Source organism: Pristis pectinata, chromosome 25 (genome assembly GCF_009764475.1).
Source record: "Pristis pectinata isolate sPriPec2 chromosome 25, sPriPec2.1.pri, whole genome shotgun sequence".
Classification (NCBI taxonomy): Eukaryota; Metazoa; Chordata; class Chondrichthyes; order Rhinopristiformes; family Pristidae; genus Pristis; species Pristis pectinata.
Window position 1 is genome coordinate 8,766,111 of NC_067429.1, and position 26,978 is coordinate 8,793,088.

General features: G+C 39.0%; 1 protein-coding gene and 1 non-coding gene across 2 annotated transcripts in view; both read right to left on the reverse strand.

Annotated features, from left to right (window-relative positions):
- Nucleotides 1–26,978, reverse strand: part of med24 (mediator complex subunit 24) — a 57,575-nt gene that overhangs the window by 12,448 nt on the left and 18,149 nt on the right. Inside the window, exons 11-21 of the mRNA XM_052038783.1 lie at nucleotides 23,641–23,723; nucleotides 21,395–21,481; nucleotides 17,244–17,355; nucleotides 16,375–16,517; nucleotides 14,585–14,622; nucleotides 11,793–11,875; nucleotides 9,750–9,925; nucleotides 8,113–8,212; nucleotides 6,565–6,740; nucleotides 4,469–4,733; nucleotides 2,615–2,796 (exon numbers count right to left, since the gene is read on the reverse strand). Coding sequence (XP_051894743.1) covers nucleotides 2,615–2,796; nucleotides 4,469–4,733; nucleotides 6,565–6,740; nucleotides 8,113–8,212; nucleotides 9,750–9,925; nucleotides 11,793–11,875; nucleotides 14,585–14,622; nucleotides 16,375–16,517; nucleotides 17,244–17,355; nucleotides 21,395–21,481; nucleotides 23,641–23,723 — 1,445 coding nt within the window. The remainder of the gene's footprint in view (nucleotides 1–2,614; nucleotides 2,797–4,468; nucleotides 4,734–6,564; nucleotides 6,741–8,112; nucleotides 8,213–9,749; nucleotides 9,926–11,792; nucleotides 11,876–14,584; nucleotides 14,623–16,374; nucleotides 16,518–17,243; nucleotides 17,356–21,394; nucleotides 21,482–23,640; nucleotides 23,724–26,978) is intronic.
- On the reverse strand, nucleotides 14,102–14,211 carry LOC127583156 (small nucleolar RNA SNORD124). The gene has a single exon (XR_007958222.1). It is a non-coding gene; the product is annotated as a small nucleolar RNA SNORD124 (small nucleolar RNA).

Sequence of the window (26,978 nt, forward strand, 5' to 3'; positions counted from 1 at the left end):
TTGAAGCCAGGTACAAGCACTAGCTTAAATATTTGAAGAACGCACAAGGTAGAATCCTTGTTCTTTAAACATTTAAAGCCTTGGCAGATTTGAAAATTGTCCAAGAGTCCAATGTTGTCAGACACGTCTTCAGAGGGTTCTCACATCACTTCATTCTCAAATCAGGTCTCGAATCATCCCTTTTGTCCTCATTCCAATCATAAGCAGTCCATTTTGTTCCTTTCCTCTCTTCCATGCCCCTCTCCTGTACTTGCTTAAAATCTGTTAAATCTCTAACTTTGTCATACAGCAATACAGCATGGATACAGGCCCTTTGGGACAACTAGTCCATGCTGACCATGCTTTCTTGAAACTGTGATAGAAGGTCATCAACCCAGAACAGTCACCACAGATGCAATCTGACTGGCTGAATATCTTTGGCCCATTTTGGTTTTACCACAGATTTAGATTGCCAATTTGTTAGTGAGAAGGTGAAATTACTGCTCACTAATCAGAAAGCAAAAAAAAAAAACTACCATGCCATAATCTGAAATCAAAATAGAAAATGCTGTAAATACTCAGCAAGTCAGGTAGCATCTGTGGAGAGAGAAAGAGAGTTAACATTCCAGAACTGGGAAAATTAAAAAAAAACATGTTTTAAGTGGCAGAGAAGGGGGAGGGGTGTAATTGGGTGGCATTCAAGAGAAAATGGATGATAAAGTTCAGAGTAAACTGAAGAAGTTTGGCGAAGGCTTATAATGGCAGCTAATCAGACTGAAAGAGGCACAAGTGGAGACAGAACAAGGAGAAAGAAGAAAAACATGCAGGAACTCTGGGATACAGAACAGAGTCACTACTAAATATCTGAAATAAAGGAGAATGTTGGGAAAACTCAGGAGAGGGGTGAAAGACCGTTACATCAGAAATGAACAGGGGTTGAAAAGAAAAGGAAGTAAAGCTTGAAAATTTGAAACAGAAACAGAAATACTGGAAACACTCAGCAGCAGCAATCAAGGAGACAGAAAGAAAGCCAACATCTCAGGCCGACAATCCCTGTCAGAAAAAGGTCATTGCCAAATGAATAATTCCCACAAACACCACTCATCCGCTGAGCTCTACCAACAGTTCCTGCTCGTACACTAGACCTCGCTTGTTCTGACACAGACTGGAAAGGAATCTGAAACTGCTGAAATCAATCCTGAGCCTCAAGGCCTGCAGCATGGTTCGACATACGATAAGATGCTGTTCCTCCAGTTGGGCTTTGTTGGAACAATGTAAGAGACCAACGATCAGAGTAGGAGTAGGATGGGGAACTAAAGTCACAGGCATCTACAAGGTCAGGGTCAACTAATATTGCACTTTCACTGTGAACATATTCTTAAGTTACCACTATCTGTACACCTGATACTGATCATTGTGTCTTTGCAAAGCAACACAGTTTGGCAACAATTTTTTTTAAAGTTGCTAGTTTTCCTCTTTGTTAATTGAGGTTTGTAATCTAATTTTAATGAAGAGAAAATTTACTGAGGTGTGTCAACTTATTCTTGTGTTCTCAGATGGATATTGACCCTGTAACTTTTGTTCTTAATTGGACATAACGCTCACAGAAATTTCCTGTTCAGAAATAGAACTGCAATTCATATGTGGTTTGAGGTTATAAATACATGTATAGGACATTGGCGAGACCACATCTGGTCGCCATACTGGGCAAGATATGTGATTACACTAGAGACAGGGCAGAAAAGATTCACAACGATGTTGCTGGAACTGGAGGGGTTGAGTTACAAGGAGAGACTGCATAGGCTGAGATTGATTTACCTGAGCGAGAAGACAAGGAGTAATATGATGGTGGTTTATAAAATCATGAGGGGCATAGGTAAGGTGGATGGTCACAGTCTTATTCCCAAGGCAGGGGAGTCTAACACTAGAGTGCACCTTGTCAGTATGGATGAGTTGAGCTGAAAAGTCCCATTTCCGTGTTATATAACTATGAATCCATGAAAACACAAACAAGAGCTTACTGCCTGTGATTTAGTATGGTGTGAAGAAAAAATGCATTCATTTTGTAGTTTAAATAGTTAAATGAAACAATATTCAATGTCATAGTACCAAATTACATGGAGATAAATCTCTGGGCGAAGGAAAATTCCAGCTGCAAAGTCCACATTTGTGGGTGCCAAATGAAACCAGAATTAGGGATGACTGTGATTCTTTTGAGTACTGAGTGCATTGCCAATATAAATTACCTCAGCTCACACAAAAAGATGCTGGAGGATATTGATACCCAAGGAATCGTGCCCTAGCAAGAGACTATGTCTTTTAGGAATGAGAAAGCGAACAAGACAAAAGTGAAAAATAAGAGAGTCAGGAATTAATTTTGACTCATCATCTCAGCATCTAGACATTACTTGAAAAAGGTATCTTGGATTACTTTTCAATCGCATTCTTTGAAAGCACATATCTCAATTATAACAAAGCTGAATATAAAAATGACAAAACTTTTCATTTTGTCAGTTCCTGGGAATTCTATATCTTTACGAGTTTAGAATACAAGCCCACAAGTTTTTCCAGATAACTACAGTAGAAAATGACTTTAATTTAGTAATGGGAATGGTTGAGATAATAAAAAAAGTACTTGGCAAGAGCTCTTCCAGGTGGATCCATGAGCATCTGCCACTTCAAGGAATTGGTCAGGAGCCCAGGCAGGATATGGCCCAGCAGGCCTAAGGTGATCTGTTGCATGTCCAAGCAAAACACACTATGAAGGAGCTCAACAGCTTTGTAACAGTGTTCCTTCCTCGTCTCCTTCAATAGTTCCTAAAGGGAAACAAAACGTACAGATCAGGCAACCAGTTGGTGACAGAGTTGGTAATTGTTCTCAATATGAACAGGTGAGACAGGATAAGCAATAAAACTCTTGAAAAAAATGTCCGAGTAAAGAGCATGTGATTAGTACTGGATATTACTAGGTGCAACTCATGAACTGGATACCGAGATCCCCCTACATTTAAGAGTTCCTCCATTTTTAACCATTTGGATAAGATCTTACTTTATTTTTGAGACAAAAGAGTCTGCAGATGCTAGAATCTGGAGCTTATCTTGCCAAAATGGACAATTTCACATTTTTCCCACATTAAACTCCATTTGCTAGAACCTTGCCCACTAACTTAACTCACCTTCACCCCTTTGTAGCCTCCTTACATCCTCTTCAAAACTTACTTTCCAACCTACCTTTGCATCAACATTAGGCAGTTGTTGTACACTGGAAGTTGTTTGGACAGAGATAATATCCATATGTAAATCAGAGAACTGTCAAACATACTGTATGCCCTACAACCTGTGCCCTTGAGCTATGTAAGGCTGCAGCAGCAATTCCCACTTTTGACCATTCCACCTAACCCATCTCAACCTAAACAACTGTCCTATTTTCCCAGCCTTGAACCTTAGCCCTCATGGAATCAAACAATTTCCTTGAGACTGTCATTGTCCAGAACTCCTCACAATTTCAACTAACAACCAATTTAACCTTGTATTTGGAAAAGTATTATTGTAAGTCAGGAAGCATCTTCGTGTGAACCTTGAAAATCAGACTTTAGTCGACAGCACAAATTATAATTTGTGCTATTCCATTAACTTGGAAGAATAATGGAGATTCCCAAAGTTAAGTTTGTCACTGAGTGAAAAGGCAGATTGGGAGATATTCCTTTACTCGAAGAGAAGGGCTCTCATGACAGGCAGCAACAGTTAAGAAACATGCACTGACTGTGGAAATGAAGTACCTTGCGAAACTATACAAAAAAATTGGGTTCCCTAACTTCTTCCAGACCTCAAGCCCTTACATAATCTTACTGCATCCCCAGTTTGGTAACCCCTCCCATCGTGAAATCAAGCAAGAATCAAAATTTCCTTCCAAATCAACAAAATGATACATTTAATCTCACTTTTCAATCACAACCTCCTAAAGTCATAAAAAGACTAATAGTATTTTAGATTTAGAAATAAGGACAGAGTGCAAGAATATGGAAGTAATAATAATCTTGCACAAAACACTGGCTCAAATAACAGCTTCAATTTTTGATCATGCTTTACAGGAAATATATCACCCAACAGTTAAAGCAATAGCTAGAAAATCTATTGCTTCTAAACAGAACAGTTGTATTTAATATACTTACAGAAAGAGTACAGCAAAACCTTGTAAGTATGCATACCCAACTGACTAAAGCTATAGCAAGAGTGGGACTTGCAATATTGAATGCTCTCAGTTCTGGTTGCTAATAGTTGTATTCAGACCAATATTTTATGTCATTGGGAATTAGAAACACAGGCTGCCTGTTATTCCGGAATTAGAACAAACTTTTTTTTTATTATTTCAGATAGATTAATCTTAACAGATTGCTATTCTATAAACAGAGGATTCATACAAAGGCAAGAGATAAATTACAAATATGTTAGGCTAATTTCACAAATCTTTCTCAACATTGCCACCAACCTTGACCAAGTTATTGCAGAACCAGTATACACCTCCCATATGTAGCAGTGCCTCAAATACATGGATGGAGCGGCTGTCCACCCAGCCTTTATTCAGTATATTGTTGAAATTGGTAATGAGCACTTCTTTAATTGGTTTCTTAACTGGTAGAAGGTTGCGGTATGGGATGGGGTCCAAGTTTGCTGAAGGAAACTTTATAGAAGTTGCTGTCTGCTGCAGGACATCAGCACACATCTGCTCTAAGATCAGGCTCATGATAACAACTCTGGGAGAGAGAAGAAAGATAGGAGCACAAATGACAGGTTTTCCTGGTAACCTAGTGAATAAATTATCTGACTGTAGTCTTGCCAATCTAACAAAATACAAAACCTAAAAATCCTAGATGATTTAGGTTCAATTAACAGACTATACTAATCTGAAATTAGAGATTGAGTTAATCTTTGAAGACAGCACACACTGGATTCCAGGCTTTGTAAACAAGGAGATGAGAACATGAAAGCCAGAAAGTTCTGCTAAACCTATATAAAAGACTAGCTCATCTTAGCTGGAGCTGTGTGACCAGTTCTAGCTACCATACTTCTAAGAGCACATGAAGGCATTGTAGAAGGCAAGAAGAAATTTATTAGGATAATAACAGGAATGAGTGATAACAGTTATGTGAAGAGAAAGGAAAAGCTGGGAATTTTATTCTTAGAGAGATATTTAACATCATGAGCTGTCAGATAAAAAATATTCAGAAATTTTATCCAATGGCTATAAGGGCTGATGAAAAGGCAGAGATTTCAGTTGATTGATGAGAGCAATAATGCAATACAAGGTAAAACCTTTTTAATGCAGTTTGAATTTGGAATGTACTGGCCAAAAGGATAGCAGATACAGAGTCAACAGCAGTACTCAGAAGACAATTGGATAAACTTGAAGGGGATAAAAAACTGCTGGAAGGTGGAGGAAAGTGCCAGGAAATGAGACCGACTGGATAGATCCTTGAGGGAGCTGGTCCAATTTAATGAATGGCATTTTGTCATTTTGTGGTGTACAATGATTTAAGATGGGAGTTACAAATGGTCACAGTATTTATGGACCAGGGAAGTGATAAACATTATCTTCCAATGGCTTCTGCTGGGATAATACACATGATTGAAGAGCCTGAAGTATAATAGTGAGCAGCTGATCCTTCATCATCACTTGGACAAGTTAACAGAGGGACAAAGGCACAATGAAACAACCTTCAGCAGAGGGAGTGAAATAACTGAAAAAATAATCCTAAAAAGGCATTACTTCAGTAACTTTAGTCACTATTACCAAAGTGCATTTAACCATAGTCACAAAACACTGAAAAAAAAAGTGTCCTTTGGAATAATATAACGTACATAAAAGTATAACAATTATATAACCAGTAGCCATATTTTGTGTTTTTACTTGGAGAACTATTGAATTGCATGGATTACTACAAAACAGATAAATAATTCTGAACTATGATTTGTATTCACATAGGATCTTAGACAAACGCCTTCTGAATTCCAATTCATAATTTCATAATATTCATAATATTTATAAGAATTGTGAAAAGATAACATTAATTCTCTGTGATTGTGCAAAGGAATATAAAGGATTTGCAACAGTAATATGTAAGTGGAATCAGCAAGCATTTGATTATTCACAAGCCAGGAGAAAAGTTTATCTAGACGAAAGGAACAGCATGTATAAAAATGTGCAGTTGCTTCATGCCCCTTAATCCATTCATTATAACATGCATGGACTGAAAATGATGACATAGATTTGAGCACTTATGAGTGGTAGAATGTGATGAATCACAAATAAACACTCATATTCAACTAGTTTGGGCAGAGAGCAGATGCTAACATTTTTTCTTGACTGGAAATGGACAGATAAAGGAAACACCTCAGAATTAGTGCACGACCTAGGCCAGCTTCAGAGCAAAACTGACAGAATCCTGGAAGCAAAGCACCATCTGCTCTTTCAGCCTTAGAAATTTGAAGAAAGGATATAAGAAAAATACTATAAGGCAGTTTTCAAAATCAAACTGAGCAGATTTGCTAAGATTTTCCTTCAAAGCTAGTATGCAATGAAATTACCTTTCATTGTAGAATTGAAGTGTGTTCTCTGCATAGAGTGGTGTTACAAGCTGGCAGATCATTTGCAATGGTTTCTCACGCTCCTCCAGACCCAACATCCTAACATGCGCCACTAACCATGCTACTGCACAGATAGCCATGCTGCAAATCTTCCCCTTGATGTTATCGGTGATTTTCTAGTTCAGAAGAAATCGAGTAATGATTCATATAAATTTATTCTTACTTGTAAAACGTCATATACTATTTGCATGGAATCAGGAGTGGTAACTACTTTTACCCATTTTAACATGGATAATGGGACCTGATCTTTTACAAGAGGATTATTAAACAGCTCCCATTAATCTTGCTCAAGTATTCCTGAGTCTTACACACTAAATGAAGACTAATACAATACTAGTTTATAAAGTTAATTGGAGCTCTCATGAAAATCAATTTTCAACTGTATTGATCAACTTTCAAACATTTTTCCTCAATTCCAATACCTGCTGATTTTAAGGCACAGATGAGGCCAGAATGCTTTGACACTTTTTTTGAATAAACTTTAGTTTGCATGATGATAAGTATAACAATTATGAGCAGAAAAACTTCTCTGTAGTCATGGCGTCATAGAATAATACAGCATGGAAACAGGCCCTTCAGCCTAACTCATCTACGCCGAACAAGGTACCCACCTTAGCCAGTCCCATTTGCCCGTGTATGGCCTGTATCCTTCTAACCTTTCCTATCCATATATTTATCCAAAAATTCTTCAAAAAAACAGCTGAAGTGAATTAAAGGGCAATAGTTATTCCACAACAAAAATTCAAAGTAGATAATTGATAAGAGAAGAGAAAAGGCCAATAGATTTAGAACAAAGTCAAAATAATGATTTCCAGAATCTTTAGAATTCAAGCAGAGGATATGAATGCAACATCAGAATAAGGCATGATCAACTGGAGTTCAAAACGAACTTTTTAATTCTGCACTTGCAGATTTGTTTTTAAAAAGTGCAGCAGGTTTCTTGTACATTAAAACAAAGAGATAATGTATCTTCACTTTCCTACATTATTAATTCCAGTCACCTCACTTCTTCTTAATGTTGATGTCTACTGGGTATGCAGTTCCACCTCTACCAGTCGGACTTCATCACCTCACTCAGCCTACTAATCTTCATGTTTACTAGCTATTCTACATTGTGAGGATCATAACAAGAACTGATTTTTGTCTTACTTTACAGCATACATAGTTGCTGTACACCAGCAGGAGCTACTGAATAATGGGAAACCTTGCTTATTTTCCGTTCCCTAATCTAGGGGTATTCAAGTCAAATTAGCGCACTGCTGCCACCTTGGTGAGATCTGATCACTTGGCAAAAGCTAAATTTGTATGGCTTAACTGAGCAGCGTCTTGCCAATTAGACAATAGGCCCAAAACACTTTGTGATCATGGTGCAATCCAAAGGCAGAAACTTGGAGTCTTTGTTTGTATTTGTGATATGGACAGCAACATATTTGACAAGCACACACTCATCAATCATACCCACATAGCATGGCAAAACCACAGCATTACCTGCACAGCTTCAAAAGTTAGCAGCCCATGCTCCCAGGCATTGAGGACCTCCAGAATAGCCGCTGGTGTACAAGAACATACTTCATGCCATTTCACCTGGCTTGAGAATAATAGGACTTTGATTACTCCTGGTACATATTATACATGGTAAGCCAAATGGAAAATGATAACAAAGCTTGGAAAAAAAAATCACAGAGAGTACAGAAAGGGGAATTTGTTTTAAAGAAGCACAAAGGTGTTGACACTTTAACAGATGAGAATTGAAAGCATAAAATAAATAGCTTTAAAGTTTTATCAATTATAAAATAGCTGACTTTCAGGAGAGCTTTTTGATATTGACGAAGGTTGAATAATGTGGATCTCAAGTATAGTACCAAAACATCAAAGTGATCTACTCCTTCTCATTCTTCTCAATCCGTTTGCAGTCTTAGACATAACTGACCTCTCCACCTCCTCCAATGCCTCTATACCATCAGCTAACAGGCTGAGTTCATACTGTGCTGGTTCAGGTCTCATTTCTGTGGATACAGCCAGAGAATCATCTGCTCTGGATGAACCATTACTTCTGGTATCTCTTAAAAATCTATCTTTAGCCATCTAGTCCTCACCAATACACTTCTCCAAAACAACATTACCAGAAAACATCATTTCCTTAAGTACAATGACAACACCCGACTAAACTTCATCAACATTTCTTTTAACTCTCTGCAATTTCTACAAATAGTTGGACTGCTAGATGGCAGAATTATCCTCCAACTAATTATTGGGAAGACACATGCCAATGACTCCAATCCACGCCACAAACTTCAAACTTTGGCCACAGATGCACACATCAATTGTTAAGACACGGGCTCCATCCCTTTCCCCAGCATTCATCTGATTGTATGCAACCTTATTTCAAGACACTTGTCCTACCATCTGTACATAGATTATCCAAAACTCTGCTACCTACATCCATTCACCCATCATCCCCATTCTTGCTGACTTACATTAGATCTCAGTTAAGCAATGCCTTAACTTTAAAATTCTTACCCTTATTTTCACTGTGATCTCTTCAGCCTTCAATCCCTCCAAGATAACTGCAGTCCTCTAATTCTGTTTCCTTGTTCATTCTCAAATTTAATCGCTCACCTCCCAAGATCAGCTTGTTTAATTCCTTTTGCTTCCATTTCCTACTAAAATACTTCTGAAAACCTTCCTCTGGGCAAACTTTTGCTCATCTGACCTAGTATCTCCACATGTGGCTCAATGTCTAATTTTGCTTGATAACCACATGCTTTTGCTGTATTTATAATACAAGTCATCAGATGTGATGCATTCTTTTTAGTTTTTTTTTGAAAAGATGGTCTTCTTAGCTGACATCACGTTGACACTTTATAGACAGATAGCATCTGACTACATTGAAGTTTTTTTTCTATAAGACTCATTTGTCATTAGATTTATAATTGCTCAGTGATTTGTTCTACAAAGCTGTTGCTTAAAATTATGAATGAAATATTTAATAAACTGAGAGTTTCCAATGATGACAAACTAACCATCCTAACCAACACTCAAGTACACTGAACTCCAAGTATTCTTTACTTGAAATTAAGAATCAAACAGAATTAGTGAAAATTAAAAACCAGACAGCAACATACACAAGTTTCATTTCAGCAGAGGAGTTCAGATGAACCACCAGCGACTCCACTTTAGTGGGATCGGCACGGAATCCCTGCTCTGGATTTAAGATTTTCCCTTCCTCAGGCATGCAAGTCAGCATCCATGTCTCAAAGAATACCACCTCTCCTGATGGGCAAGGCTCTGACAGAATTACCTGCAAACAAAACACAAAGTTACCATCTCTTCCTACAAAATTAGTACAAAATGATTAACGCAATAATAACAAAAAAATCTACATTTCCATGTCAACTTTTATGTCCTCAGGGTGCCAGGAAGATCACAAAAAAGGTTGGAAAAATTAAAGTTCAAAACAGCTGCTTATGAATAACTATTTTTAAAGCGTGTAAAGAAAAAGGTAGCCCAGCACGGGGTGAGATTAGAACTGTTACAAAATTGAATTCACAGATTGTTACTAGCTAAATACAGTAAACCATATTTAAATTTTCACAAAGGTTACATCTGAGGTGGAGAAACCAAATCTTTACTAATTCTTTAAATGTTAATGCTTAATTGCTTTAAACATCTCAATAGCTGTCAAAATCTAAAGATCAGCATCATAAAATTGTTTTTGTAGAAATCACTAGTGCATGATCAATAATGTTGTTGACAACTAAATAAGTAACATTTATCAGAATTTTAGCAATCACAAAAATAACAATTGCAATGAGAAATGTAGACCAGAAAACTAAGATCAGAGCAGTGATTTAGCCCATGCAGTTTGCTAAAGCAGGGATGCTGAAACTATGACCCAAGGGTTAACTTGAGCCATTGAACATCATGGCATGCCCTACTGATTAACTCCAAGGTTCAGATATTCTATAGTAGTGTCCAGTTCTGGTCATTGCAATACAGGAAGGATGCAGAGGCTTTGGAGAGGGTGCAGAAGAGATTCGCCAGGATATTGCCTGGATTAGAGAGTATTAGCTGTAAGGAGGGGTTGAGCAAAGTTTTGGTTGGATCTATCAGGTTGCTCCTCAGTGGCTGAGGAGTGATCTGATGGAAGTATACAAAATTGAGAGGAAAAGTATATAAAATTGAAGTAATTATGACATAATTGTAGGTCAAAGTCCTTTTTCCCAGGGTGGAAATGTCAAACACTAAAGGGCATAGCTTTAAGGTAAGAGGGAGAAGATTTAAAGATTTGCTATGTAAGTTTTTTTAAGGAACACACAGAGTGGTAGGTGCCTGGAACATGCTGTTGGAGGGAGGTGGAGGAAGTAGATATGATAGCAACGTTTAAGAGACACATAAACAGGCATGGAATGAAGGGACATAGATCACATGCAGGCATATGGGATTAGTTTAAATTGGCATCATGGTTGGCACAGAGATGATGTGCCCAAGGGTCTGTTCCTGTGTGTACTGGTCTATGAATGCAAGCCCAAAGGGATACAAGGACATTGGCAGTAAGGAGTTGAGAAGAAGTTGGGAAAAGGCAAGATTTTTCAGAAAGAACAGTTACATATAACCATCTGTAGGGAGATAACTCCTTATACTCTCTGTCAGAGGCCCAGATCAATTCAGCCCCCTCAATTAATGTCAAAGCAGGCTTCAAACTTCCAATTAACGTCAACTTCAGTGTTCAAGGCCATGTAAGTGCAGAATTTTGTCCATATGATGAGGCAAGAGTATTATACTCCAACTGACGTCACTGCATATGGCCAGTGGTCTCTGCAGAAGAACCAGTAAATATGCTGGCCCATAGTCTTCAGCTCTGACTGGAAAACTTCCCCAAAAGAAAAGGTTGGATCTCCCTGCTCTAAAGAAACTCCATTAAAGCATCGAAGTTCCACTGATTGCAATCAAAATGTGATTTATAGATAAATACAGACAAGATAGATTATTTGGAAAAAAAAATTTCCATCTGTGTATTTGCATTGATACATGATTATCAGCTTAATTGATGGTGATAATTTGCATTGACAGGAATGACAGTTACCACGATGATGCTTAAATACAGGGTGCTTGTTATGCATAGTAAATTTCATTCTAACAGATTTACGAGCCCATATTGCACTTACATCAGATCCGTAAGTTTGAGCAACATGACACAGCATGAGGAAGGAAATGTCAAATAATAATGCTCGGACAGAGGCTGCTTTTGCTGGAAAAGAAAGACAATATATCAATGGGTTTTAGTCTGACTGCTCTTGATTAAAGGCTTTCTTGTTGATCTAACAAGAACTTTTCAAGTAGCGATTCAATAAGTTGATTTTTTTTTCTTTTGACATTCAATTTTCAAAGATCTTGCTCACCACTAAATGTTGTTGGGATGCTGATGATGAGTCAGCTTCTTGAACCATTGTATTCCCTCTGGTGAAGATATTTCCCTCATGCTGTTGCACCAGATTTACTTCCAAGGACGTTGAAGGACTGGTGACATTTTTCCCCAAATCAGAATGGTGTGCATTTTGGACGGGAACCTAAAACAGCTGTGGCCTTTGGTATTGGGTTTGTGGATTTGGGAGGTGCTTTTGGAGTGGCCTGAGCGAGTAACTGCAGTGCATTCTGTAGATTGTCCACAGTGCAGCAAAGTGCACCAAGCACAAAGGAAAATTAATATTTGGGACAGACGCTGCTGTGTCTCCAGATGGCGTCGAGCTTCTTGGGAGCTGTTGGGGCAAGTGGAAAGCATTCCATCGCATGGCTGATGTGCACTGCAGAAGGTGTAAATGCTTTCGGGTGTCAGAAGGTGAATCATTCATAACAGGATACCCAGACTCTGATCTGCTCTCACAGGCGCAGCATTAAAATGGCTAGTCTGGTCATTGGTGATGGCCTCAGAGGTGCTAGTACCACTAAATATCAAGGGTAGGTAGTTAGGTTCTCTTGTTGGATATGATCATTGTCTCACCATTTTGTTGCAGAAGCATTAGCCTACCACTTATCAGCCCATGTCTGAATGTTGCTTAGGTCCTGCTGCATGCAGGCATGGGCTGCTTCATTTGCTGAGAGTTGTAAATGTTATTGAACATTGTGCAACCAGTGGACATTCCCACTTCTGACCTTTGAATGGAAAGAATGTTATTGAAGCAGTTGAAGATGGTTGGCCTAGGACACTGCCCTGAAGAATTCGTGCAGTGATATCCTGGGGCTAGAGTGATAAACCTCCATCAATCACAACCATTTCCCGTTGTGCAAGATATCACTCTATCCACTGGAATGTTTTCCTTTTGATGCCCACTTCAATTTTACAATGGTTCTTTGATGCTACACTCAAGGGTGGAATGTACTTTTCTCCCCCACAAAACACCGACTTTACCAGAACTGTGCATAGCTCACAGAACTCTGATCTCAATAGAGTCAGCAAAATGACCAAGCACATAACCAATTCAAGATCTCTCACCCAGTGCAAACCAGAAACAAGAACTTCCAATTTTACATTTTATGGAGAGTGGTCTTATGGTAGAAACTAAAATATCCAAATTTATACAAGAACAATTATTTTAAGATCAATTAATTGAAAGGATTAGATGTCACAAATTAAATCAGATTTTTAGGACCAAGGACATTGTTCAACAGTAATTATGTCTTAAAAATCTCAGTTACATCTAACTTCACATGGCGTTAAACATGTTTTTTTGTAGCTTCAAGAACATAACATAAAAGAATTAGGTTTGAGCAATTCACTTCGTGGAGGAGCATAGTATCACTGACAACAGCATTTAGACTTTAACATTTAAAACCCACAATATCATCTCCAACACTCCACCCTCACAAGTGGTCACCAGAAGTTGCGGTTTGCTTCACAGAGCTTTTACTTATTCATTCATGGCATGCAGGTGTCTGGTAAGGCCAGTTTCCTGAACTGCTGCAGTGCACAGAGTAAAGGTACTTGAATAGTGCCCAGTGGTTTTGAATAACTGAGTGGCTTACAAGGCCATTTCAGAGCAAACAGTTAACCAAACTGCTGTAGGTCTGGTGCCATATCAGGTAAGCAAAGCAGGTTTTCTTCCTTGAAGTGTATTAGTGATCCAGATTGATTTTTTTTAAAAAACAAGAATAGGACAGTTTTGTCGTCCCCATTACTGATATTAGCTTTTTATTCCAGGTTTAGTTAAATAAATGAGTTTAGCTTCCCCATCTGCCTTGCTGGATCATTAGACCATGCCGATGTTTAACAAGCCCAATGACATAATCCACCCAAGTACTATTATCCCATTGTTACAATTCTGGATCACTTTCCAAGACATTTTGACATGCTGTGTCCACCAAACAAATTTACTATTCCTGTGAAGGTATATTTCTCTGCAATTATCAGGGAAACACAACACGTGCAATAAATGCACCATTTTATCATGCAACATATGGAGTGCATTCACACCATTCTGAGAATCAAAGGAAGGTCAGTAATAAGTGAAGTTCCATCACTGCAAAGCAGATTTAATCAGAATCCTTTTCTTGGCAGTTGTCTAACACATCATTCCTTCCTCTCACTACAATGAACATTATGGGACATTCTGAAAGTGTAGTAGCTCATTGCACCATACTGTGTTATAGTGAACCAGATAAAAAAAAAAGGACTTTTCTGACCTGTTTTGTTAGTTGCTCTTTACCAATATAGACAGAGCTGTTTCCAGCATTCTGTCACTTGGCAAAGGAAAATGCAGTTAGGTTTTAGTCTCTTATCTAATCACACCTGCTAGTAAACGCGAGTGTTGCATACCTCAGTGTCTGGTTAACATTACCCCCACATTGGAATTGTGAGTACTCACTCCCTAAACAGATACTGAAGAATAGGCATTTGGATGAGATATCAGATTGAAGACAAAACTAATTGAATCAGATCTTAATCTTACATAAATATACTTACACCCCTCTCCACAGATGTGCTTGGCAAACTCATTTAACCTAAGATAAAATAAAAAGTTGGAGAAAATTAATTCATAGAATCATGGAAAATTTATGACACAGGAAGCAACCACTTGACCAATCATGTTTGTACAGGTAAAGAAAAAGCTCTCCAGCCTAATCTTAGACTTGACCTGTAGCCTCACAGGTCATGGGTCATCAAGTACAAATTCAAGTATTGTTCAAATGGGAAAGGTTTTCAGCTTCTACTCCCCCTTTGCAGATCCATACCAACTTCTGGGCAAAAATGTCCTCTTTAGTCCTTCCACTAATTACTTTAAATCTACGTCTCCGAATTAGAGGTTGCAGGTTGTTACCCTGATGACAACAATGCAAAATGATGAACTCCTAGATAAACGTTATAGTCTTTATGAAAAGTATTTTGTTTTCTCCTGGTTCCTATGAACCTACTTTGCAAACTCAAACAGTAAGGACTTAATAAATAACATCAGCAATCCTTTAATGCTACTGGTAATAAACCAGATCGGACACTGGATTGTTTTATATTATGTATAAAGGACTTTGCAACATATATTATAATGTACTAATAGCCATGTCAATATGAGGTTACAAAATTTAATTACCGTATGCAAAAATGATAGGCACTTGCTCTCTACATGCTCTTTCACCACCCAGATTCGACAAATCCTATACTATCCTTGATAGGTTGCATCCAGAAAGCTCCATAAACTTCAGCTCATCAGAAATTCAAATGATGTATCCTATTCTGCCATAGGTCTTGCACACCTTTTAACTCAATACTTGTAAGCCTCTACTGTTCTCAATAGCTCAAATTCTAAAATAAAAAATGCTGGTAATAGACAATATGTCAATCAGCAAGGAAAATGTCTGAGACATTTACTTTTCCTCAAAGTAAACCAATACTGCTGTTTATTCCTCACATTTTTTGTCTTAATACAAGTCACTTAGGACAGTATTCATCTGAGAAGTGTTACGAACCAGGTTGCTACTTGGTGAATGTCCCTTTAAGGCACCTGGACAGTAGTATAGTAGAGTGTGTGTGTGTGTGGTGTTATCTGACAACTGCAAGACTATATCTGGAGCATACTGGCTGTTGCATAGAGAGACAGAGAGACTGCCGGTCGCTGTATTTATGGATGAAGAACAATAGCTGTGACTGTCACTATACAATCCATGTATGGATTTTTGGAGCAATCTGTGGAGTCCACTTTGTTGTTAACCTGTACTGGAAAGCAGGTATTTCTGTGGGTGGCCACGTATCGAATGCCCTCGGTGTGGCAGATGCTTTGGAACAAGGCAATGGAGATCATTGGTGACTGAGATGTCGTATGGGTTCCATCGTGGAACTTGTGGATTTCATAAATTCTCTCTCTGCATTCTCTCTACAATCTACTGTGGTTTTCAAAAGCCTCTGCTCATTGTTCTATCTTATGACTTGCTGAACTGAACTTTGAGAACTATTCCTAGACTTAGGGTTTGGGAACTTGCCACGCACACACTTCGAGTTTATTTTGGGGTCAATGTTTAATATCTAATGTTTTTATTTCTCTTATTATTACAAGTAGTTATTAATAAATAGATTCTAACACATATTTATGGCTCGTGTTTCTATTGTTGTTGGTATGTAACAGGAGCCAAATCATACATACAAGCTTGCTTTCCTAGATAACACTGAATTCATTTGGTCAATCAAACTACTGCCATCGTGTTACTAAGATATCTAAATTGCAAAGCAGGCCCTCAGTGAATTCAGAATCACTTTTCACTTACTTGACAAACTTCCTAGCAAAAGATTTCAATTTTCCTGTAGCTGCAGCAGCTGCCAATAGTAAATCCAGGCTCTTCCCTGAAAGCATGTGACCCAGGACTCCCAGCAGCCCCTCAGGGGACTTGGAGTGGTCTGCATCCATGGTCTGTAAGAAACAGGAAGTAAAATTTAAGTATTATGTGTGTTATTTTAAATGGTCAGATTTTAAGTGCATAACATCATGGCTCCATTGGCGTCAATGAAGCAGAATTTCAGAAGCAGGGTACTTACATAGGCAGATACGACTATGTTGCCTTTTTATTGCAAATGACAGTATGAACTTCTATCCTAATATCTTTGTAAGCAACAGAAATTCAGGATCTTGCTTCGAGGTAGGGTATATATTTTCATGTTATTAATTTACATGAGAAACAAACTTAACAATTTTTTTTAAACTATATCAAGTAGCTTTGCAATATTATTTAATGTTTAGATAAGTGAACAGAAGACTCATGATACAAGCTCTTGATTATAATACCTTATTTAATTTTAGTAAATTATGACTCAACAGCAACAGTAGACTTATGTCCAATAACAATTAATTGGGGAAGTTAAAACATTTCCCAGAACCTTCACAGACAGATTTATAAACTCAGACTCAATTTTAATTAAATGACTGAAATTAATACCATACCAGGAGATTAGATAGTGTGGGTGTAAAGTCTCGTTGAAAAAAAAATGGTGATTCTGACTGTGCAACACTTGAAATGATACAGTGAAGTGAGAGTTTAGATTATGTGGTCAAGTCTTTGAAGTGGGCCTCAAATCCATGACCTACAGAGAAAATTAAAATGGAATTAGTTTAATGAAAATAAAATGCAGAAAAATTCACCTTTAAAATATTTGTCACTGTGGGCTCTGCACGCAGAATAAGGCCTGGATTGGGCTGAATGCTGGCATTTTCAGCAGATTTTAGTCGTGGAGCTAACTCTCTATCCGCTGTCCTGCAATGTGAAAAAGAAACCAAAAGGAACATCTTCAGGTATTTATAACTCCAAAAACTCAGTTGTTCTTACAGATGACTGCAAAGTGATAAAGTTCTAACACCTGGTTAAAAAAAGTACATTTCCTGGCATGGACTGCCAGCAGTATCCAAGGAAAATTTGGAAGTTACATGCACTAGAAACATATCAGGGACTGGACTTTCCTGAGAAAAGCCAGAGGTTCTGCTTGAACATGCTGGCATATATTTACTCCTGTAAATATTAGGAAATTTGATATGCCTGCTGAACCTACACCAATTTCGATCTGCTGTAGGAACAGCAGGTTTTTCATTTCTATGGAGAGGAATAGTTACAGGGAGAAAGGCAAAATTTAGTTGAATTTTCAATTAAAAAAATGTTTTAATTAAAAAATTTTGTGTGCTTCATTTTTAATGTTTTTTATGTTTCTAAATCAGTCAGAGAAAGTTTAGGGCATAAAGAGGCCATTTGACCTTTGTCCTCCCACCACTTTGTTTCTTTGGTTAATCGATTTTATTCCATGTCGTCTGATTCTTGACCTTCTGCTAATGGAACCAGCTTCTCTGTTACTCTGCCTACAAGTGTCATGATTTTAAATAGCCCTATCTGATCCGCTCATGTCTTCTCTGTTCCAAGGAGAAAAACTGCACTTTCTCCAGTTTATTCACGTAACTCACCTCTGGAATTTGTTCTAATGTATTTCTTCAGCATTCTAAGGCCTTCAATTCTTTACTAAAGTATTTTATAAAAAGCTCATCACCCTTGCACCCTGTACCTCATAACTAAAGACCAAGATCCTGTATACATTTTAGTTACTTTCTTGACCTACCCTGCCACTTTCAATTAACCATGTACATATATCCTGCACCTTTTAGAACTCCACCCACTGCTTTCCATAGAACCATAGAACAATACAGCACAATACAGGCCCTTCGGCCCACCATGTTGTGCCAACCTTCAAACCACACCTATCTAACCCCTTCCTCCCAAATATCCCTCCATCTTAAATTCCTCCATATGCTTATCTAACAATCTCTTGAACCTGACCAATGTATCAGCCTCCACCACCACCCCAGGCAGCGCATTCCATGCACCAACCACTCTCTGGGTGAAAAACCTCCCTCTGACATCTCCCTTGAACTTCCCACCCATTACCTTAAAACCATGTCCTCTTGTTTTCAGCATTGGTGCCCCGGGAAAGAGGCGCTGGCTGTCCACTCTATCTATTCCTCTCAATATCTTGTATACCTCTATCATGTCTCCTTCTCTCCAATGAGAACAGCCCTAGCTCCTTTAGTGTCTCCTCGTAATCCATACTCTCTAATCCAGGCAGCATCCTGGTAAATCTCCTCTGCACCCTTTCCAATGCTTCCACATCCTTCCTATAATGAGGTGACCAGAACAGGACACAGTACTCTAAGTGTGGCCTAACCAGAGTTTTGTAAAGCTGCGTCACTTCGCGGCTCTTAAACTCGATCCCCCGACTTATGAAAGCTAACATCCCATAAGCTTTCTTAACTATCCCATCTACCTGTGAGGCGACTTTCAGTGATCTGTGGATATGAACCCCCAGATCCCTCTGATCCTCCACACTGCCCAGAATCCTGCCATTTACCTTGTACTCCACCTTGGAGTTTGTCCTTCCAAAGTGTACTACCTCACACTTCTCTGGATTGAACTCCATCTGCCACTTGTCAGCCCAGCTCTGCATCCTATCAATATCCCTCTGCAAGCTTCGACAGCCCTCCACACTATCCACAACACCACCAATCTTTGTGTCATCTGCAACCTTGCTAACCCAGCCTTCCACCCCCTCATCTAAGTCATTAATAAATATCACAAAAAGTAGAGGTCCCAGAACAGATCCCTGTGGGACACCACTAGTCACAGCCCTCCAATCCGAATGCACTCCCTCCACCACAGCCCTCTGCTTTCTACAGGCAAGCCGATTCTGAATCTACACTGCTAAGCCTCCCTGGATCCCTTGGCCTCTGACCTTCTGAAGAAGTCTACCATGCGGAACCTTATCAAACGCCTTACTAAAATCCATGTAGACCACATCCACTGCACTACCCTCATCAATCTTCCTGGTCACCTCCTCAAAGAACCCTATCAGGCTTGTGAGGCAAGATCTTCCCTTCACAAATCCATACTGGCTGTCCCTAATCGGTCCATGATTCTCTAAGTGCTCATAGATCCTATCTCTTAGAATCCTTTCTAACAGCTTACCCACCACAGATGTAAGGCTCACTGGACTATCCCTACTACCTTTTTTGAATAAGGGGACAACATTTGTCACCCTCCAATCTTCCGGTACCATCCCTGTGGCCAACGAGGACTCAAAGATCTTAACCAACGGTTCAGCAATCTCCTCCCTCACCTCACGAGGCAGCCTGGGGAATATTCCGTCAGGCCCCGGGGACTTATCTGTCCTAATATTTTCTAATAACTCCAACACATCCTCTCTCTTGATATCTACATACTCTAGAACATTACCCCTACCAACACTGCCCTCAGCATCATCAAGACCCCTCTCCTTGGTGAATACTGAAGAGAAGTATTCATTGAGAACCTCACCCACTTCCACAGCTTCCAGGCACATCCTCCCACCTTTGTCTTTAATCGGACTTATCTTTACTCTAGCCATCTTTCTGCTCTTCACGTACAAGAAAATTTCTATTTGTTCTTCTTGTTCTTCCGACAGAAATGCAACATTTTTATGCATTAAATGTTATCTACCCCACAGGTTTATATCTGCTTGAAGTCTATAATTAAATCCTACTCACAGTTCATTGCACTTCCAAGTTTATGCCAGCTGCAAATTTGGAAATTGTTCCCTGCACACCCAATTCCAAATTATTAATATATATCAGGAAAAATAGTGATTCCCAGCACCAGACCTTGTGGAACACTAATACTAGGTCAGAGATATTTATGCATACAAAGCATTTTGACAGCTAACAGGGTGCGGGAAGGGGGCAGTGGTGGTGCTGTTGCCATCTTTCTCTAGCATTTCTGTGGTCAATGCTTGTTCTAGCCCCACTGGGTGCTTGCATTTGTATGTAGAAGGATCATAATAGTTGCTTCAAGGAAATGCTTGCCGGGAGTGTGCACATGCTGACCATAGGCTTAGCAGACAGATGAGAGATTAGCTTGTCTGGATAATCAGGTATTTCCCGATTAACTACACAGAAAGAATTTGGCCCAGTTCTCAGCTTCCCAAACATCCCTATTTCCATTTCCAAGATATGGGCAACAATGAATTCTGTTGCCAGAACACAGCAGTAGCAACTGGTCCGTCTACTTGATGTGGGTATAAAACACTTGCATACAGATATGCTTTCAATGACAGGCTCAGTTTCTAGTAAATGAAAGGACAAATACAGTAAATAACTTGGTTTCATCAGACTTCAGTAAGACACTTTTGCCCATTCTCAGCTGGTGGTATTGCCCAAGTTCTACCATTAGATTCACTTGACAAACAAAACTTAGTGCTATAAGATCTATCTCAAATGATTGGTCAACTAAATAAGTTTTTCCTTTCATATAAGGAACAAGATCACATTCAAAGCACTAAGATGGAATATTTTCTAAATGTTAATATCTCAAGGAATCTAATCTTGTCAGTTGTTTTTAAATGGAGGATATTAAACTCACATCCGTTGGCAAAAACAATATCCCGTCTTTGAAAGAAGCAGAACACAATGCACTGTAACACAGCAGGGTAAAAAGCAACATTTCATCTTCCCTCGTACCATGGGCGGCATGGTAGCGTAGCGGTTAGCGCGACGCTATTACAGCGCCAGCGATTGGGGTTTGATTCCCGTCGCTATCTATAAGGAGTTTGTACGTTCTCCCGTGTCTGCATGGGTTTCCTCCGGGTGCTCCGGTTTCCTCCCATATTCTAAAGACGTACGGGTAGGTTAATTTGAGTTTAAAATGGGCTGCGCAGACTCGTTGGGCCAGAAGGGCCTGTTACCACGCTGTAAATAAAATGTACAATAGATGGTACCAGTCCTACCTTTTGCTAACCAGGTTTTTCATGTTGCCTTCTGAAAGCAACCCCAGTTTTCCACATTCCTGAAGCAGGAGACTGACACAGTCACAGCTATGATGAGAAAAACAAAAATACATTAATCTAAGACTCCATTAGAGTAATGAAACCAAACCTCTATGCAGTGGCAGTTCTTATTTTCTCCCCACGTACCCCAATCCCTATAATTCTTAATTGCCTCTAGCCATTTGTAACTTCGCGCTCTGTTTTGCTCTATAACTTAGGGACTATTAAAAATGCTTTTAACAAAGGGCGTACAATATGGCACTTTCACTTTGTGAATTTATGCATAAAAGGATGACGCATTCCAAAGTCCAACAGAGTTAGTTTCCTCGTTTCTCAAGATGCTCTAGCCCCAGCTCATAAGGGTATCACCTCCTGCAATCAAGTTTCATTTTGTTTCTTTCACTTGCACCCCTTGACTAACTTATTATTATGCAGTTTTGTTTTAGAACAATTGCCGTTGAGGTTACATAGGTGCTTTCATACAGTAGGTAAGGAAGCAATCCTGCAATGTCCAGCAGTCTAGGCTGGCCCAGAAACCAGAGGTGAAACATATCTGTCCACATTATTGTCTCATTTGATACTTTTCCTTAAGAAATTTTCAATTTGTAAAAAAATATTGAAACAATAGAAGGATGAGCAAATGCATGTAAACATGAGAAAGAACAAGACTGGTCTGCACAAGGTTCTCTCATCAAAATCTTTTCAACTTTCCCTCAAATAATTTGCATGCTTAGCTCCCACATTCACTGCTCTGTGTAGAACATAATCTAAACTGTCCGTGCACAACTATAAGCTTGTCTCTCTCCAGATTTTATAATTGGTAGCAAAATATTGTCTGGGTTCAGATCACGTCATATTAACCCTAAATATTTGGATAATAACTTTATCATGTATAATTTTTAAATTATTTTATAAATTATCTGTTCTCTGCACCTCCAAGGTCAGCGAATTTTCCAAATTCTCACACAAATGATTGCAGCAGTTTGGGAGAATAGCATTGTCAATTCCTTCCAAAAGATTCGTGAGTATGCTTTCCAAATTTAATTAACCCTCAACTCACTAAGCCAGGTTTGCCCATTGGTATCATGTAACAGCTTTAGCCAATAAAATCTCAAACAATATCTCCTTGCCACTTTTTACACTTCAACCAACATTTAAATATACATCAAGGACATAACTGTGCATTTTCAACCACTAGATGGCAATAAGTTCTGTGAATCAAGTAAATCACTGCCAAAAGCACATTCAGCCAGCATGTGTAACAGTGATGGCAGGTATTTCAACAGATGATGAGAAGTGCCCATGAGGCATAATGGTTAAATGGTTTCAATTACTTTGACAGCTTGCTTAAACTGCATGAATGTGAGGCATAACAGGATCAAAATCAGAAGTCTTGAACTAGCTGGCTGTGGGTTTGTTACATACAAACCTTCAGATTGGATTAGTCTTTGCTTACTCTTAAACGTAAAACTCCTGACTCATTTGGCAGCTAATGACAATTTCCTAAAAATTTAATACGATACACCCACCCCTCCTCTGCTCACAGCGCAAGAGACTAACTTCAGCAACTCAAATTACTACTTTCTTTTCATAAACCCTTTCTTAAACTAAAAACTATACTCTTACAGTATCCATCAACCAAGCATCACAGAAAGATTCTGCATTGCCAAGATAAGGATCAAGTTATACTATTAATTAGCACATTAACCAGTTTTCAGATGGAGCAGTATAATGGTTTTCAATAGCTGAGAGCTTAACATCAGAGAATACATTAACAGTAGAACTACAATCAATGCCACCCAAACTACTAATACACCCAACTCTTATATAACAAGGGATCAAAAGTACTGTCATGAATTAGAATGAACCCAAGGTACTTCATGCACAGTGGCACAGCTAGTAGAGCTGCTGCCTCAAAACTTCAATGACCTGGGTTCATTTCTGACCTTTGGTGCTCTTTGGGTGGAGTTTGCACGCTCTCCCTGTGATTGCATGGGTTTTCTTAAGACATGCAGGTTGGTAGCTTAATGGGGAACTGAAAATTAGCCCGAGTGTGTAGGTGAGTGGTAGAATCTGTGGGGGAGTTGATGGGAAAGCAAGGAAAATAAAATGAAATTTTTGTAAATGGATGCTTAGTGCAGGGCCAAATGACCTGTTTCTGTGCTTATGATCCTATACATCTATGAAAAATCTGATCAATCACTTACTTGCATCGCTGATCTGCTTTGTCCAAAAGTGGAGTAAGTTTGAGCAAAAACTCAAAAGCAGTGTTCACATCTTCAGTAAAGTCCTGTGCCCAAAAACAGCATTAATATCAAGCTAATTAGCCAACTGGCATCAAGTAATCCCCCTGCAATTTCTGTGGTGGATAGCGGACGAGAATCCAGGCAGCCAGTAGCCGATTCTCCCTCCCCTGCAATCTGGAATGCTCACTGTAAACAGGAAATCAGTTGATTTTTGTTAAGCAAGTTTTAAGGGATATGCAGTGAAGATGCATGGAGCTAGGGCATAGGTCAGCCACTGATTTCACTGAAGGTCATTACAGGCCAAATAGACAATCTATTTTAATTGATCAAACAAGCACCAATCCTCTAGACTGTTCTAGAAGTGAATTTTATTCTCTTCTGTCACTAATGAGTGAGCAGAATGGTGGGACAGGTGAAATATAATTCAGTTGAGTTGCACGAGGACAGTATAAAAACCATGGGCACAGCAAGCCATTTGCTTCCACTCAAACTATCATTTTCACAGAAATAAAACTTAAACAGCAAATCGTGCAACAAGGTATGCAATTTGTCACAATATATCACACCACACTAAAGCACCTGCCCAAAACATGAATTGCAAGATGCAGATGTAATGTGTCATGGCTCTGAATCAGTTTCTTGTATTCAACATTTTAGCCGGTTATTATTAAATTTGCTGGTTGCAAACTTGGCTTTGTGAATCAGCACTTAAACAACAATTGCATTAGAAGTAAAGTATTTTTTGGTAATATTTATAGACCAGTAACACAAAATCATCAGCTCCATGTAACTAAAGTCTTCCCCTCAGACTGTAGGTGTGGCGTAGTTAATTAGAAATTAAATACAAGCCTTAATCTTCTTTGACTTTTCCCAATTGGATTATATAAAAGATTAAGAAATCCTTCTGTGAAAGGTGCAAGAAGATCTGATAGAATTCCTCCCTGTGACCCTCAAAAGCTTGAGTTAGTCAATGCAAATACTGTGTTCAGACTTCCTTAGTGTTTTATTTGTGATGTGTACTTAATTTCCAAAAATATTTTTTTATGTGTTGACAGCAATTCCTTTCCTCCATACAGCTTTACTGATTTTCCAGCAGTTGCACCCACAGGCTGCTGTAATGATGCCATAGTACAATATACTTGAATGGGCAAGAAGCTAGCAGATGGAGTCTAATGTAGGGAAATGCGAATGTATCCATTTTGGAAGGAAGAATGAAATAGTAAATTATTATTTAAATGGAGTGAGACTACAAAATGGCACAGCCATTATTGAATAAAAAGGTCAACAAGTTTACAAGACTCTAGTGAGACCACACCTGGAGTAAAGTGTTTGACGTTGTAACTAGCAGAATAGATAATGGTATAGCAGTTGATGTGGACAATTTGGACTTTCAAAGGCCTTTGATATGATGCCACAAAAGACGTTACCAAACAGAATTAGAGCAAATCTATTGAGGGTCAAATACTGACATGAAATGAGCATTAGTTAATAGACAGAGAGTAGTAATAGACAAGCCTTTTCAGGTTGGGAGGCTGTGACAAGTGGGGCATTACAGGGATCTGGGGAGCCATCTGTTTACAATCCATATCAACAATTTGGTTGGAGGATCAAGTGTAATACAGCCAAGTTTGTTGATGATACCCAGCTACGTGGCAGTGTGGGCTGCAAGGAAGATTCAGCAAAGCTTCGAAGGGACACAGACAGGTTAACTGAATATGCAAGGAAATGGCAGATGGAATATAATGTGGAAGTTCATCATTTTGACAGAGGAAAAATAGAAAGGCAAAATACTTTTTTTTAATGGTGAAAGATTTAAAGGTGTTGGCGATCAGCGGGACCTGAGTGTCCTTGTATATGAATCATTCAAAGTTAACATTCAGCTTCAGCAAGCAGTCAGGAAGGCAAATGGTATGTTTTGATAACAGGAGTAGCCACAATTTGCTCCAATTATATACAGAGTCCTAGTGAGACTGAATCTGAAATATTGTGCACAGATAGGATATACTTGTGATGGGGGGAATGCAGTGAAGTTTTACCAGATTGATTTCTTAGATGGCAGGTTTGTCATAAAAGGAGAGATTATGGACATTAGACTTGTAGTGACTTGAGTTTAGAAGAATAGGAAGTGATCTCATTGAAATGCACACATTTTAGATGGGAGATACAGAGTTGTTTGTAGTAATAGCATGTGTTGTAGATTAAAGGGAACCACAGGATACACTAAGATTTCTAGAAGGCACTTAATAAACTGCAGCATCAAAGCTCATTGCTGAAAAGCTCATGCTGTAGGAGGTAACAATTTGGCATAGATAGAAATTGGCCAGCTAACAGAATACAGAGTAGGCATAAAGAGTTTTTTTTTCCCTTTTCATAATTGATATAATGGACTTGGATGAGAGGAACCCAAGGTCTAGTTGCTAAATGTGTCAATGACAATAAGATAGGTATCAAAGTACATTGTGAATAGGACACAAGGACAGTACACAGGTAGGTTATGTATGTGAACAAAGACCTGACAAAAGGAAGGTAATGTGGGAAAATGTAAAATTGTCCATTCTGGCAGAAAAAATAAAACAGAAACATTTAAATGACGAGAGTTTGCAGAACTCTGAGATGCAGAGGGATCTGGACATCTTAATTCATGATTTGCAAAAGGCTAATAGGCAGGTTCAATGAATTTTTAGGAAAGCTAACAGAACCTCAGGAGAGCTAGAAGGGGACATGAAAAGGCATTGGCTAGTAGGGTTAAGGAAAATCCCAAGGCCTTTTTCACGTACGTGAAGGGTAGGAGGATGGCTAGGGTAAAGGTAGGTCTGATTAAAGACAAAGGTGGGAGAATGTGCCTGGAGGCGGCGGAAGTGGGAGAAGTTCTCAATGAATACTTCTCTTCGGTATTCACCAAGGAGAAGGGACTTGATGACGCGGAAGGGAGTGCTCGAGGTTGTAGCTATCAAGAGAGAGGATGTGTTGAAGTTGTTAAATAATATCAAGACAGATAAATCTCCGGGGCCTGACGGGATTTTCCCCAGGCTGCTTCGAGAGGCGAGGGAGGAGATTGTTGAACTGCTGGTAAGGATCTTTGAGTCCTCGTTGTCCACAGGGATGGTGCCGGAGGATTGGAGGGTGGCGAATGTTGTCCCCTTGTTCAGAAAAGGTAGTAGGGATAGTCCAGGGAATTACAAACCGTGAGCCTTACGTCTGTGGTGGGTAAGCTGTTAGAAAGGATTCTAAGGGATAGGATCTATGAACACCTGGAGAATCATGGACTGATTAGGGACAGCCAGCATGGCTTTGTGAAG